Raw genomic sequence first — 15,512 nt, 5'->3', positions numbered from 1 at the left:
ATAATAAATAATGAAATGAGATAGAAATAGCAAAAACCATCAATCATTTATTAATAGTTTCTTAATACATGGAGTGGTTATTTACAATGGGTACAAAAGCTGACCCCGAAATACATTTCTCACAATTTTACCCCACTCAACCGGCAGGTGAGGGTTTATCGTCTCTAGAATGCAACGTTTCCAAGTTTCACCCCATGGAGATACAACTGTTGACACGATTAGGGTGGTAGGACCTTCTCCACTTCTAGGATATATCTTCATGTTTATTGTACCTGGAACAGCATTGGAAATTGCACATGAAATACCGTCTATGCATCAAATCAAAATAATTATTATCGGGTCTACTTACTGCTCATAACTGGGGAACGAATAAGCCATTTTACAAAAGCATAGACTGGCAGAACTTGTAAGTAAAACTTAAGTCTGGTGAGAAATCCACCTAGGCCTATTAGGACGAGTCGAAGCTATGGAAAGAAAATAGATTTACCCGATTTACTTGTGATACACTCGAGTAAAATTTTGTTAAATAATTCTTTCTGTGATTTCAATTGATTTCGAATTTAATTGGTTTTTGTTTCATTACTCACAATAGTGAAAACGGAGTAGTAAACCCATGTTGTTGGCATTAGAAACAGGAGGATAGTGAATAGCAATGTTCCAACAAACAATTGATCAGCCTGATACTGACATGAATCCACTCTCTCCCTCAATGGATTCTTCTTCTTTCCAAGGAACAAATGGAACAGTGCCATCAGGCCTCTCAGCTGCATATTGAACATTCTGTATTTGACCGAGATCATTAGAAATTACAAATCAATGAAAGTCCAATAATTGTGTGCTGTGTAGATATTCACCTTGCTGCATAAACGTAGATGCAGTAACTGTGGAAGCTGACAAGAGCCAAGAGATCAGCTATTATAGCTATTTGGAAAGTGACACCTAGTCTTCCACAAAGGATTAGAACCTTGAATGCAAATTCAAGCAAAGGTTCACTAAACACCAAAAATGCCCACCACAGGTTGATATGGTATAAGAAAAATCGACCTAGCATCCCGTTGAATGAGTGGTTCAGTTTCAAACCTGCTGGCGCTCCCATTAACCAGTTTACCAGCCCTTTGAGTGATTCAACAACCCTCTGAAATGGAAGCAATTCATTCCTGTAGTTATACAATTTCATTTTCCAACTGTTCAATAAGGTATGAAGCATTGTTTAAAAATCACCTCTGCATTGTTAAGCAGTACTCGAGAGGGTGGCACATGTCCAATATTTTCTAACAAAAATCGCAAAAGCAAGACACCGAGTAAGACGTCAAGCACCGTGGCCAACATGTAGTTTGCAGTTTTCAATGTGATTCTCTTTCTCTGTACGATCATGGTCAAAGTCCATTGTCCATTTTCCAGCCAACTGTGCATGTGTAGGCCAAGTGCGGAGTATTTCAATATTGGCAAAAGTTTGCTCGCTATTTTGTAGATGAATCGCATTGGGTACAAGAAAAATAATGCATGATAAGTCAGAAGGATCTCTCCGATGAGACTAAATTTTGATTTCCTATTTATCTCATCCTTTATGGACCTTTTCTGCAGCGTTTGTTTCAGTTCTTGAAAGTGATCACCAGATGGTGCCTTGTTTACTAACAATTCGGCCTGTAGCAATGCAGTTTGATCGTAAATTATGATCACAGTGTGATATGCGGTTGGTGTGATCTTACGATTGTCTATGAGAACATCGCGTATGCAATATTCACAGTTAACGGAATTAGACTTGGAATTTGGAGACAAATAAACGTTTATCCAATCCGATAATGTTTTATCTAAATACCCATACGTGTTCTTAGAGCCGGAGAAGTACCCTATCAAATCGCTGTTTGATTTAACCGTGTTGCCAGAATCCACCTTCCTCACACCAATAATAAAGAATTTCTTCGATTCATTCCAGGAATCATACACGACTCTGCCAAACGTGTATCCCGGTTTCTCATTGCAAAATTCTTTCGGTATGAATACTAATATGGTCTTTGTCATTGTGCAAACGGCCCAAATTACATTGTACAAAATCTACTCTGCCTAAGGAAATTGCTACACGTTATCTGGTGATAGGCAACTAAATCCGCCTACATTCTTTAACCTCAAATTTCATGATTTCTGTTATTACAGTACAAAATGTTGTACATTTTAGTTTATCGAATTATTATGAGCAGAGTCGAGCCAAAATCTGCGAGGAATAGGAATATTGAATGCTTTTGAATTCAACTGTGACGTTTCGCCAGCTCTATTATTGATAACCTCGAAATTCGAATCTTCCTGTTGTCATTGACTAGAGAATTTCAAAGGCAGCCAGTCTTGTACTATCTCGTAGTAGCTTCTGTTCCCACATGTTCTCACCGGTTTGTCCACATCCTAAGAGTTAGACAGTGGGACGTCAGGGATTTCGCCATTTGTCACTCTGGCCTTTACTAATATGTCTCGAGAAGGCAAACATTCCCGGTCATTCCCGTCGTTCCCGTAGTAGTTGACCTGTAGTGTGACTTGTGGATAATTTTTTTTGCAATGTAGAAAGCGACAAACTTGTTCGGCATCTTGCGATCGGAATGTTTTTAAAATCTTGATTATTCTGCTATGGGCTGACATTCAGGTAATAACGAACGGTTACAAATCACTAGCTAATATCTTTAACTAATACTGCGACACGATCTTATACGCCGGAGACATTTCTCTTGTTCTCGACCATTTTTTTTACCACAAAAATTATAACCTCAACCAGTTATTTTGAATCCCATTTCGCTCCAATCGCAGTTTGTAATCTAGTCGACGATTAAACATCGTAATCAATATTTCGCATTGTGAGTTATTTCGTATAAACAATAGTTGCGCGCAATGTATTCCACAACACCTGTTTGCTGCAGCTAAATAGTCAGTTCCTATTTTATCTCTACTTCATCATAAACCTTAAGATGGCACAAAACAATGTCTCTAAAACTTGGCTTTTTGTTCTCTGTCCGAAGTCCACAGCTCCTTGCATCTGTTAAAATTTGTATTTCTTACCCCTGTTGCATTTTGTACCCAACCGTCTTGGTCAAAATGTTGATCATTTTCTTGAACCAGCTTCACCTACTCTATGTTACAATCTTCGTTTATTCTTTATTTCTCTTTTCAGCCCAGTAATCGAACTGATATGTGAAGTAAATTTGGAATTTCAAATGGAAGTCAGTGGTTTCACCAGGCATCGTGCTATCTCGGCGAGTAGCGACGATGAGATAGAAGGACTGAATGAACAGCTGATAAGGTCGCTATCACAATTCAAGTTTCCGCCACCGCCAAATATCAGCTCTGTTCATAAGACACATTCCTTGTCTGGGACAAATTCTGACAATGATACAGACACGCTATCGGAACAAGGAGGTTCCGCAACTCCGCCTTCATCTAAGCACTATGGATTCGAATACTCTTATCTGCAGCATGGTAGTCCAGTCAACCCGCAGACTCTACCGAGATACTTACCACCGATCGGCGTGTTCTGGGACATCGAGAATTGCCAGGTTTGTGCATCAGACTTTTTCTTTTAAACACCAGAGTAGTCTGAACACTTACAGAAAACATTTCAAACAACAAATTACCTATTTTCTGCTTCACCTTAGGTTCCCAAAGGCAGATCCGCCGTTGCAGTTACGCAGGTGATCAGGGACTCATTTTTCAGTGGTTACAGGGAGGCAGAATTCATAGTAGTGTGTGACGTTAAGAAGGAGAATAATCAGGTTGTGCAAGAACTTAATGATGCTCAGGTAAAAAATCTCTTGGCTCATCTTGTTATCTTATCTTAATAATATTTTTTTCTCCCATTTTATAACAGGTGAATTTAATTCACGTCGCATCGACATGCAAAAATGCTGCGGATGAAAAACTTCGCCAGTCCATTAGGAGATTTGCTGACATTCATGGTAGTCCGGCAGCAATAATTCTCATATCTGGGGACATTAATTTTGCTGTTGACCTTAGCGACTTGAGGCATAGAAAAAAAATACATGTTATACTCTTGCACAAGGAGAATACATCTGAGGCTTTAATATTGTGTGCTAATGAACATTACAATTTTATTGAACTTATGGAACCCTTGCCATCCCGAACCGTGTCGAAGGTAATAAAGCTATCAACACTGACAACGGCTTGCCACTTGCATCTCACTCTATACCTGATTATCTCTCTTGCACCATTGCTTCTGAATTATTAATTTTAGATTTTTTGTTTGTATTTTTGTTTCTTTAAAAAATATAATAAACTTGTACAAGAAATTATATTTCTATACTTTTATTCGGTTTTTGTTAAATGTCCACATTTGTCTTTGATTACTATGTTTTTTGCTTTCATTCTTGTATTTGTCTGTTTGTAATAGTTCTCTGTTGTCTTTTCTTAATGCTCAGAGCTATTCATTCATTTTATACGTGGCAATGTTTTTCTGTGTTCTAAATGTACAGTGATATTCATAATGTGGTATGCATGTCCCTAGCTCTTTGAGCTTGTCTTGTAAACCAGTGAACTTTTCAGCTCCCCGAAACCTACGATCTTCTAGTCAATAATCTACCTAAAGAAAAGGACATCGTAGCTATCAGGCGACGCTTGAAGCAACTTTCCGATAACTGTGGTGGCAAGGTTATAGCAATTCAATCCAACACGGCCACCGTGCGATTTACTTCAGCTGATTCATCTATCAGGTAACACATCGTTATTAGCTGTTTGTCTCGTTTCTTTTTCTGTTTTTTTTTTTTCCCACTTGTATTCATTGAATTTGTTTCGGTGCCAGTATTATCGTCAAAATATACTTGAGCGATACTATGAACATATTCAATTCAATTAAACGTACTGATTAAATTAAAGACAATGATGGGGTTATATTTTGCAGTGAAATTCTAGATTGCCAAATTTGAGCCATATAATATTTCGTACCACCTTTAAAGCTTGAAATTCAATAGTTTTGATATTGCTCGTCATGTAGCGCCATATACACGTGGAAAATTGGAGTAGGAGGAGAAAAGGGGAAGGGTATATATATCAGCAAAATCTGTTGGCAGCCAGCAATGTACCATTCACCTTGTTAGATTACAGTTCACAAGTAAAACAATTTCAATAATTTAACCTTACATATAATAATGTATTTGTAATGTAATATGTGTTAATTATTAGTTTGAGTAGGAGATATTTTATTTATTATCGTTCATAGATTTTTATTTATTGAATATTTGTTTGTAAGCTTGTCTCTTTGTGTGACCCCATGACTGGGTAGCTGCTTATTACTTGTACACAACTATGGTAAGTCGTTATGGCTGGAAATAAACTCAAAACATAATAAAGGTCAGGTGATACGGTACTATTGTATTTTAAAATCGAACTGTTGTGGATTTCTCATATCAGCATTTAACATTCAGTATTCAGCTATTATTCCAAAAATTGTTTATTTTTAAATTATAGATTGTTGTTAAACTCGGCCTTTACTCCATCTAAAGGACACTTGAGTTCTCTTATCTGACTTTCAGCAGGCTGACTTTCAGAAGTAACGCTCATTTCTTATTCTCGTTTTTTTTTTTCCTTCTCAAAATAGGGCTCAGAAACGTATGCATGGTGAAGACGTATTTGGCTCAAAGATTCTTGTCAGATTCTCTGAAGAACGAGACGAACATACAAGTAAAACACAAGGTAGATGATGTTATTCTATAATATATTTAAATTCAACATTTGTCCAAACTATTTTTGTAAGATTTTCATATTATAAATTCATAAATGTGTACTCGTTATTTTCAAATCTTACGATAAACACGTTCAAGATTTTTTTTCTTACTTGGTCTGATGATATTATTTTGAACGAATTTGCGATAAATCTTAGTGTTCTTTTTCTTGGCAGATCACCTTCAAGGAATATTTTTTTTTTATTGGATATTTGACAAAAGTGTTCATTTATGTATACTTTGATGTTTTTTTTTGCACCTCTGCAAAGTTAATGACCTAAGAAAATCAATAATTGCAGGTAGCAACACAAGCCAAGATTGTACAGCAACTGAATCTGAATCGGTGATCGGAACACCAGGAAAAATGTATACTGCAGGGAGCACGCTAGCAGGCGCACGCAGTCTTCCTGTCACCCCGCACTATCATTCGTCATCACCTATAATCGGAGCATATTCAACATGGGGTACAATCCACAGTTCATCAGTTAATGTACCACCTGGGTAAGTCAAAAGATTTAGAAATAATTCGAAAGATTCGACTCTCATTTTTCCTACAAAATGATATTGTAATCACAAACATGATGATACTCCGAGATTGAACCTTTGAGTCGCAGATTGATTGTAATAATCTCTGCTAATTCGGGTTATGAATATTAGAAGCTTTGATCTTATCTGATTTGAAGTATTTGTAATTCGTATCAAGTTTTGATTCAACACGACCTTGCTGATTTCATTTTCGATTTCTTTGGTGCGATTTCAGATTGATCCAGCAGACGCCTGTCTTTCGTAAAAATGTTCAAAGTAGTAGCGAAGCTAGTTTCAACCGATCTCTTAACGAATTGCCACGTTCCCATTCTCCGTTTGTATGGCAACAGGTTGGCAACACACAACGGCACGGATTTTACTGGGAAGGTCAATACAAGGTAAGCTCGTGTAATTGAATGATTCAATTTCGTACAGCACCTACTGTAAAAAAAATGAACAGACTTGTTTGATCAGTGTTATATTCTTAATAATTCGGTGATCAACTGTCTGAATATCTACGTGACGGTTTAAAGTACTAGCCACCTCATATCCTATGCTTATGTTCTCGTAATCAACACCTATACAATATATTTGAATTCGAACTCAATTCTTCTCAAAAAAAATTGTGATGTATTCAAAATATGATAATGCAAATTTTAGAACGAAGATGTGAAGGTTCTTGGTAAGCGTGCTTCAATCTCGCAGGCTCGAGATACAAGCACATTATCCAATAACGATTCAGTTCGTACACCAGAAGGGTATAGGCGCATAAGAGGAACTCATAGCTATGTACATCCACCCGACTGGAAACCGGCGCGACAACAATTTCATCTTCCCAATCCGAGCTACAATGGAAATGGTAATTACGTTTTTTGATCAACAAAGCCCAAAATAGTCTCCAGTTTTCTTTCACTTAGTGATTTGTATTGCAAGTAACTCATTTTCATACAATTGTTCATTTGCTTCATAAATTTTTCCATTATAGGATACTTGCAATCCAACTCCATAAAGCGGCGCAGTCCTTCCCCAATGACTTCGGCATATACGCGAGACCATGCTCACTGGAACGGACAAGTGATTATTGCCTATTTTTATTTTACGCATCTTCTTGAATAATTTTCAACCACGTGTCTTAACACTCTTTAAACGAACAGGTAATGCCGCCACGAAGTAGTCGAACTCCATCACCCTACGACGGGCATCTGATGTCTTCGTGCCAACATGAGCAGTCACGATTGTCGCCTTATCATCAAAATGATCCGGAAAGTGAAGAAGTTGAGGTTTGTGCTAATTATGTTGTGTATAACAGTTTTGTGCACTTTCAAATGTATGCAGATTCTTCATTCTGTACATATCCATTGGTGTGTTACAGAATTTTTTTAATCCAATAAGCAACCGTAATTTTGGCGTCTTAAACGGAGCCTGTACACCTATTGAACTTCAGGTAACCAATTTGGACCAAAACATTGAACCTAAAGAGATGAAACGTATTTTGGCCTCAGTCTTTATGGAACATGTAATGGTAAGTCACTCATGACGACGATTTTCGAGTAAGAAATAGCTTTATGCCTGTCGTTGACATAGAATCAATAGCTTTAAGTATTTTATTCGTCTGGTCTTTTATTGTAGCATTTCATTTATTCTTCTAGGTTTTGCACGTGTTTGTCTTCATGCAATCTGATGGAAATTTTGCCGCTAGCGTGAAGGTTCCGTCGTTACAAGATGCGCAGTATGCCATTTCTCAACTTCATCGTCGCAAGGTCGGCTTTAAACGGATTTTGATTTCATACGCTCATACTGGTGGCCCTAATCCTCAGCTGGTACGATCCCAGATAGTAATGTTGTTGCAAGAAGTTCCTGGGCACAAGTTACCGTTATTTAAATTTCGGGAAATGTACGAACGACGATTTGTAATCTCAATTAGTGTTTCCGAGCTCTACAAAATGAAAGATGTTTGCATTGTCACTGAGGACTCTGGAGGAAGGATGGTCTCTCTCAATCCAGATCATCGAAATACACCATCTCCATGTTTCGGCAACTCCACACCAGTAAGCCGAACTCAATCGATACTGTTTTTACTACTAATATTATATTCTACCATGTTGCACATGATGACAGACATGAGGCCGAATCTGAGTTACTTTCGATGGTGATAGAGCCTTTGTTCTCACCGGTCTTAAGTATCATTGATCATTTCGGGGAAGCGTGAAAATTTATCTGACTTGCGTAATAAATCATGTATTGTTTTTTTCTCTATCATTTCAATTTCTAAGTGTCCTTTGTTTCTTTTCTAGGAGGGCGTACAGCTGGAGATGCCGTATTGTACTATGCATACACAGAAGCCGTGGTCAGACAGAGGATGGGCGGAACAAGAGATGCTTTCATTGCCAAATGTTAAAATATCACTGAAATTACTCACTGACCGCCTACAACAATTATTAAAAACGCACAATGGGAGTCTCCCGCTACTTAGGTGAGAAAAATAATGTTTCTTTGAAAATATTGATCGAACTTTGCTCTCGATTTATCTTTATCATGCTCATTTACACCGTGATAAGTTCTGATTAATTACTATTCCTCTTATTCAGTCTGCCAACGTGCTACGAGGCTGAGTTTACAGAAAAATTTGAAGTAGATGAAAACGGAGTTCCTTTGGAGCACTTGGTTGCCTGTCTAAGTTCCATAGAGCTGAAGCAAGGTCCAGGAGGAGTCAAGTTTCTTATATGGGCTGGAACCAATGACAATGATGATAGTCATGAAGGTAAGGTAGACGTTTTTTGATGATTTTAAGTCTAAATTGAAATCTTAGAACAACATTCAATCACAATATTTTTGTACTTAACAGATAATAAATGCGTAAGTCCCCCACTGGTGAATCAACTAGCATTGTTCAGTCGAGAATTGGTTGATCTGCTGAAAACTGCACCTCATTGTCAATTGCCGTTCAATCGTTTTATACCAGCTTATCATCATCACTTTGGAAGACAGTGTAGGGTTGCTGATTACGGTTTTACTAAATTGATAGATCTCTTAGAAGCTCTTACACACACTGTACAGGTGAAATAAATTTTTCTATTTCTCTCCTAATGAATTCGCAGCCCTCTGTGTGTGGAATTTGTCGTTGATGTATTAAAATTGATGCCATTATATCAGGTGATGGGTGATGGAAACAAACGAGTCGTCACACTGTCACATCGGGCCCAGGTTCGTAGGTTTACCTCGGATTTGCTCAGAGTTTTGAAAGCCCAAGCTAGTAAACAGGTCTCTCTTTCTGAATTTCCATCTGTTTACTCCAGAGTAATAGGTATGTTACTTGGTTATAAGGTATATGATAATTCGATTGTTCAAATTATAATTTAATTAAATTTATACCATATTTTTATTACAGCCAAACCGTGGGATGTCGTAGATTATGGCGTTTGTGCGATTGAGGATATTCTCGGTGAGGTTTCTGAAAATACAGTCGTTGTAACGAACCACGATAATAATGATAAAATGATTGCCATACCAAAGAGAGAACAAACTGCTGAGGAGATAGAACGAACGAAACAGTTTGCTCTCGAAGTAAGTTCGGTAAACTGAATTCTTATGCACTTTCAAGTTCAATTTGAAAGTTCATTTCTTGTAAAACTTGAAAGTTATCCTGACTTTTGGCTAAGTTTTAGGATCCATCTACTAGCACAAAGAGAAATGGCAATAAAATTAGATGCCCTTTGAGGAGCTGTAGAAATGTTAATACATACCGATTATTTACGGATTTGAGGCAACAATTCAGTGTAATCCCCTAAATTGATTATTTGGTTATTTTATTTCACAGGTAGTTAAGCTTTTGGGTCACGCTCCACAGTGTAGAATGTTGTTCAACAAATTTGTCCCATCTTACCATCACCATTTCGGTCATCAGTGTCGTGTGTCAGATTACGGTTTCACAAAATTGATTGAACTGTTTGAAGCCATACCGCATATTGTAAAAATAGAGGAAACAAGTGGAGGTGAGCGATGTATTTCGCTTACTGAAAAAGAAGGGCTCCGAGTACTTGGCGAACAAGTAGCCAAGTTAGTTAGCAGGGCGAAAGGAGTTCTGCCAGTGGCAGAAATTGGTCAAGCATTTTTGCATCAGTTTGGTTACGCCTTATGCCCGGACATATTCAACTGTTCTTCAATATTGCAACTGATGGGAAAACTTTTTGAAACTGTCAAGGTTTGTTTTAACTAATTTCAAACCAAACGACGTTATTGACAAACCTTATCCATATCTGTTTCAAATGGTAAAGACACAGGTTTTTTCTCATAGATATCACAAACAGCGACAGGTCCGGTTGTCACGTCAGTGGATAAATCGAGGTTGCAAGTTTTGGCTCTACAGTGTCGTAGAGTACTCATGGATCAGCCACAACGCTGTCTCTCAGTCCCAGAGTTTCAGTCTCATTTCATTCGGTATTATGCATCAGCTTGTGACTTAGGTGGGCTCCAAAGGGATCTTTCCGACGTCGTTGAGGTAATAATTATTATTTACGAAATTCAGAAATTCAATTCTATTGACGAACAAGCCCTTTTTTACCTTAATTTAATTCTTTATATATTCTGAATTTCAGTTCTCAAGTGTTAATGGCAAGCAAATGATAGAATTAACTCCGCTACAGTCATTTGCGTGCAATCTATACAAAGTTTTAATGAACTATGGTGGTGTACTTCCCTTATCTCAATTTGAGAACGCATATCTTAGTATCATAGGTTCGGCATGTCAAGTTGCCCAATTTGGATTTTCAACACTCACTGCACTTTTACAAGCTCTCAAATGTACTGTAATCCTCAAAGAACCAAAACACCGAAGGAAAACTTTATATCTGAATAAGAAACTTGCCAGTGAGTATACAATCAAAGTTCTTCCAATAGCTTTCAGCCTTTTTTTTCTTGTAAACTGTTATGTCATAGTGCTTAGTTGCATGTATGCCTAAATATAACAATAAAATCCATTTCCGATTTTGTTAAACAGCTGTTGGCTTCCCGTTACCTTCAACATATTCGGTCACATCACCGAATAAGAATACAGAGTCCAGCAATGATTCCTTTGACAGTGATACATCTGGACGTTTGGACCTATCGAATGCTTCGCTTAATTTAGAGGAGCTCAGTAAATGGCCACCGACATCTGTGAATATCCATCATGATTGGTCTCACAAGGAACTTAGTCAGTGGTCTCAAAAAAACGATACACAGTGGTCAGCGGTGCCTGAATCAGAAGCAGAGCAATCGCATAAATGGTCCGCCATTGAGAGGAAAGATGATAAATTTCTTCAAAGTCTAATTCGCACCTCACCAGGAAATCAAGAGCTTCCACCGCCACCTAAGCCTGATTCTCCTAACGATGTAAATTCGGTTAGCAATTTATTTCTATATCAATTAAAATTTAAACCTTCAAAGATCCTATATTCTTTGAAATCCACTTTTATTGCAATTTTCAAAGCCTACCTCCAACATTACAGGGTGAGAATGACAATAAGCAAAGATTTTGGAACTCTGCCGTGTGGGCAAGCCCTCCAAATTACAAGTACTCTCAACGCGATCAGTCTGCAATTGTTGTTGTAAGTTTGCTCCATCATGCGATCGTATTTTTATCTTGACTATATTTTCACACATGTTTTGCAAACTTGGATTCTAGGTTCCGGCTCTCACCTTGCCTCACTGGGATCAAATGACCTCTGATGAGAGTGCTTCTAATCTGCTATCTCCGGCAAAGAATCTTCTGCCGGCTGCAGCTAATCCGTTGAACCCTCGTACATCGCCGTACTATTCTTCTCGCAGCCCGGTCATTGCACCTCATCCTTCGGAGCTACCATTTCCGTCACTTTCTTTGACTCCTAAGAAGAGTGCTCTTGTTGAAGTTATCGAATTGAGGAGAAATAACGATTTCCGAACTGATGGCAATAGTCTTGAAGACCAGCCTGGTAAATCTCAAACGAGTGAAACTGACAGCTCTGAAGCTTTAGGAAAAGGTCGGATTACTCCCGCAAAACAGCAACGTAAGTTTGAAACTTTCTGTATCAACTGATAAATATCGACTTTGTGGAAATAGCATTCATTTTATTCCAGTGATATCCGGAAAACGTCGCCTAGCTGCTCAATTCAGTCAGCCCATTAACTCTTGAGTAAGAAAAAGTAAATATCAGGGGGTACTTCCTGATGTACCTTCTGTTTTTTAAGATTCTCATGGTAAGTCTGAAGAGAATTTTCAAATACAATCATATTGCTTCAACAAGTTGCCGACAATTCAAGAAGATACTCTATTATGAGCTACTTGGTTATCGTCAAGAATTATTCGTGAACCGAACAATTCAAATATATAATATTGAACTATCCATGTTCGTGATTTAACATTGCAAAATTGCTCGATAATTATTACGATGAATGCGACTGGAAATGAAAGTAAAAGTGATTAGTGATCTATAATTCACAGTGGTGAAAGAATCAATGAAAATATAATATACTAAACAGCTAATGCCAGCACGATGAAATTTTTTGTGACTGTGATAAAAGTGGACAGTCTCCACAACTTAGCCAATTATTTATATTCACTGAAGTTAATTACTGGATAGTGATCTGATACATGTAGTATATTAGATTATCAATAACCAACACGGGATCATAATTTTTAGATTTTATTTAAATATAAAATAAAACCTACTTGATAAGAACAACATTGCCCATTTGATTGCTCCAAATCACTATTCAATTTGAATATTTTGAAAAATTGGGAACACTCGTACAGAAGGTGCAATCAACTTCAGGCATGCTTAGAATGTATATATACATAACTCTCGATTACTTGAAAGTAATATGTTTTTAACATTTTAACATGGCAATTCTTGAGATTCATATGCACAATGTGCACATCTATAGATGAATCGTTCTAACGTTCTTCATTTTAATTAAAAAATATCTCTTGGCGTTATGTTGAATAAGAAATAGTAAACTTGTATTGAATGTATAAGTTACATAAATTACGCAAGTAGAATCAAATTCGGTGTTGTGTTCGATTCTGTCAACAAAAAAAAAAAAAACATTTTGCAGTCACAATTTATATTAAAAACCGTTTCCATTAAAAATTGCGAGTGAACGCAAATTGGTTCAAAATCATTGAATTTGTGCGTGCATTGTTAAGCATAGGGGGTGGTCGGCATTCAAACATTAAAACTTGATACTCTTGCCCTGTATACGTAATCGTAATAACCAGCTACGTAATCTTTCACCCTGAATTATATAAATTACTTTGTATTCTGACAGTGTGTTTTATAGGCGTTAGTCATCGGACACTTTCATGTTAATACCCATTTTTTATCATCACTTTGAGTATTTTCAATATAGTTGAAAGTATCATTTGAAAAACTACAGAACGGAACGAAATTGCAGATATATCTGAAGAAGACACTGGGAAGAAAAATTACTTAGAATCTATCAAAAATTAGAAGATACGGTCATGGAAGTGAAAATACAAATTACTAATTTCCAGAATTATTAATAATATTTTATTGAGTCAATCAAATCACGTGCTTATCTCTAAATGAGCATCTTCTGCATTCTCAATGATGAAGAGTATGTCGTACATTTTTATGATTCTATCTTGGAGTTTTCATCTCTCTGACCTGGGTGATGGTACATTTTTTCTACTCGTTTCTCGAATGATTCCTCAGCGTTTTCAATGCAAATATCTGAGAACAGGATATTTTATCTAATATTTTCATGCTCTTTGTTGCAAAATCTTTCCAGCAAGTGTATAATCGAGTCTGGTACTTGGTTTTACAAGCATATTTTATATCTTGGCCTGATGATCGCTTTGAAGCTGCCATACCACCATTTGAACGAGATTCTGATGCGAGTTCGGGACCTTGCTAATCCGAGTAAACAGAAGCGTTTTGGACGACTCCAAATTTTTATTTAAACCCATTTTCTGTTGCATCGCCATCTGTGAATGGATAGTCTTTGTAATGTTCGAGATTTTCCATTTCGAATATTTGTTTCTTACCGTTCCAAGATACGCTTCATTTCGTTGATTCTGCACCTGCTTTTTTGCGCTTCTATTCGGAATGAATATGCGCAGCTATTCAAAAATCTGCTCCTCGTACTAGAGATCTATTTGCCAATTTTTTATACGACGAGAATCACACTCTTCCATAAATTCACCGTATCGATAGGTTTTGGCATAGTGGCTTCAGTTATTATCAGCTGCAATGTCCAACAGTGTCTTCAAAGCATAATTTGCGTCTATCATTGTCTGTATTTGAATACACCGAGGTTTAGTTTTATTTTCTTGATCAGACACGAGAATTTTCTGCTGGAGATCAATAATCTGTGCACTGCGTAATTGCAGATTTTCTGTGAACAAAGAGATAATATATAGTACAATTTATTGAATAAAACGAAGGCCGCACGCAATTCTGTTCAGGGAAACATTACTGTTATGGTTAGTGTAAAGATTAATTGTATTTAAGGTCTTCATTTTAAGAAATCACAATAAAATTAACAGCAATTTTACCAAATCAGTCAATCTAACAGATTGGCTACTTTTCGAATTGTAAGAACAATTTTTTCGTAATCAAAAATGTACTTTTATCGAGAAGAAGACAAAAATAGAAAAAGAACAAGGCGAACAAATTATATTGTTTTTGTACGAATTATTATTAATCTTAAGGAAACAAACGTTTGCTTGAGTGATGTGCAGAAAATTATGTCTGCACTATCCGGTGTGAAATAATTATTAATAGGATCATAAAATTTTATGTTTAGTATCTGCAACTGATGTTTTAGCGATAGTTGTTATATTGAAGTGTAAGCTTTGCAACAGAATGGAAGCTCCACGTACTAGTAACAGAATTCAAATTGACGTCAAAAATCGAAATTGGTACATTGTTCTGTAAACGTCAGTTTTATAAGCACTAAAAATGATATTTTCGATTAGTGAATTAGATTTAATTGCAGAGCTTCCTACTGATTGTAATGAGGTACTGCGAAAATTTGGTGAATTTATTATTACTGCAAATTGAATTTGATATGGAATATATTTATTATAACACAGTGTTTTTGAGCAAGCGCGTAACTCGTGAAACAGTGAACAAAGAAAATTCCACTCACGCTTGACTCATACAACGAATTTTGAAAATATACTAGGCAGAAAAATTCGCATAATCATGCTTTTAATTGAATTTTCAACTGGTATCCACAATATACGTATCAACCAGTTGAATTCAGGCTCGCTCGTTCAATATCCAACACGAC

General features: G+C 36.8%; 2 protein-coding genes across 6 annotated transcripts; one reads left to right on the top strand and one right to left on the bottom strand.

The window, feature by feature from the left end:
* Positions 1-23: 23 nt before the first annotated feature.
* On the bottom strand, positions 24-2,366 carry LOC124181093 (phosphatidylinositol N-acetylglucosaminyltransferase subunit Q). 2 transcript variants are annotated; one of them, XM_046567289.1, is made up of 5 exons: positions 1,222-2,366; positions 855-1,135; positions 588-780; positions 350-464; positions 24-272 (listed from the first exon to the last, which is right to left on the bottom strand). In XM_046567289.1, the coding sequence occupies exons 1-5, from the start codon at positions 2,020-2,022 to the stop codon at positions 82-84; spliced, it is 1,581 nt and encodes a 526-aa protein (XP_046423245.1). In that variant the 5' UTR covers positions 2,023-2,366; the 3' UTR covers positions 24-81. The 2 variants fall into 2 exon arrangements, with proteins under 2 accessions (XP_046423245.1, XP_046423246.1); XM_046567290.1 differs by lacking the exon at positions 350-464.
* Positions 1,085-15,400, top strand: LOC124181088 (meiosis regulator and mRNA stability factor 1). 4 transcript variants are annotated; one of them, XM_046567278.1, is made up of 25 exons: positions 1,085-1,196; positions 3,155-3,536; positions 3,636-3,779; positions 3,848-4,132; positions 4,540-4,706; positions 5,591-5,685; positions 6,014-6,215; positions 6,475-6,637; positions 6,900-7,098; positions 7,225-7,313; positions 7,394-7,519; positions 7,612-7,761; positions 7,889-8,287; positions 8,534-8,712; positions 8,828-9,000; positions 9,085-9,296; positions 9,393-9,543; positions 9,628-9,803; positions 10,057-10,440; positions 10,534-10,737; positions 10,835-11,105; positions 11,236-11,609; positions 11,726-11,824; positions 11,902-12,262; positions 12,333-15,400. In XM_046567278.1, exons 1-25 carry the CDS (start codon positions 1,141-1,143, stop codon positions 12,386-12,388), a joined length of 5,097 nt encoding a protein of 1,698 aa, XP_046423234.1. In that variant the 5' UTR covers positions 1,085-1,140; the 3' UTR covers positions 12,389-15,400. The 4 variants fall into 4 exon arrangements, with proteins under 4 accessions (XP_046423234.1, XP_046423233.1, XP_046423235.1 ...); XM_046567277.1 differs by having other exon boundaries at positions 1,086-1,196; positions 11,236-11,618; XM_046567279.1 differs by lacking the exon at positions 1,085-1,196 and adding an exon at positions 2,487-2,632 and having other exon boundaries at positions 11,236-11,618.
* The last annotated feature ends 112 nt before the right edge of the window (positions 15,401-15,512 follow it).

The sequence above is a fragment of the Neodiprion fabricii genome, chromosome 4, assembly GCF_021155785.1.
Source record: "Neodiprion fabricii isolate iyNeoFabr1 chromosome 4, iyNeoFabr1.1, whole genome shotgun sequence".
In the NCBI taxonomy this organism is placed as follows: Eukaryota; Metazoa; Arthropoda; class Insecta; order Hymenoptera; family Diprionidae; genus Neodiprion; species Neodiprion fabricii.
This window is presented reverse-complemented; position numbering and strand designations above follow the sequence as displayed.

Bases quoted from the DNA above. Each gene is read 5' to 3' on its own strand.
- LOC124181088 (XM_046567277.1), top strand. From the start codon at position 1,141: ATGGAAGCAATTCATTCCTGTAGTTATACAATTTCATTTTCCAACTGT. The intron at 1,197-3,154 runs GTATGAAGCATT...TTCTCTTTTCAG, and splicing joins TTTTCCAACTGTTCAATAAG to CCCAGTAATCGAACTGATAT. The intron at 10,441-10,533 runs GTTTGTTTTAAC...TTTTTCTCATAG, and splicing joins AACTTTTTGAAACTGTCAAG to ATATCACAAACAGCGACAGG.
- LOC124181093 (XM_046567289.1), bottom strand. From the start codon at position 2,022: ATGACAAAGACCATATTAGTATTCATACCGAAAGAATTTTGCAATGAG. The intron at 1,136-1,221 runs GTGATTTTTAAA...CTTCCATTTCAG, and splicing joins TACTGCTTAACAATGCAGAG to AGGGTTGTTGAATCACTCAA. The intron at 465-587 runs GTGAGTAATGAA...TTCTTTCCATAG, and splicing joins ACTACTCCGTTTTCACTATT to CTTCGACTCGTCCTAATAGG.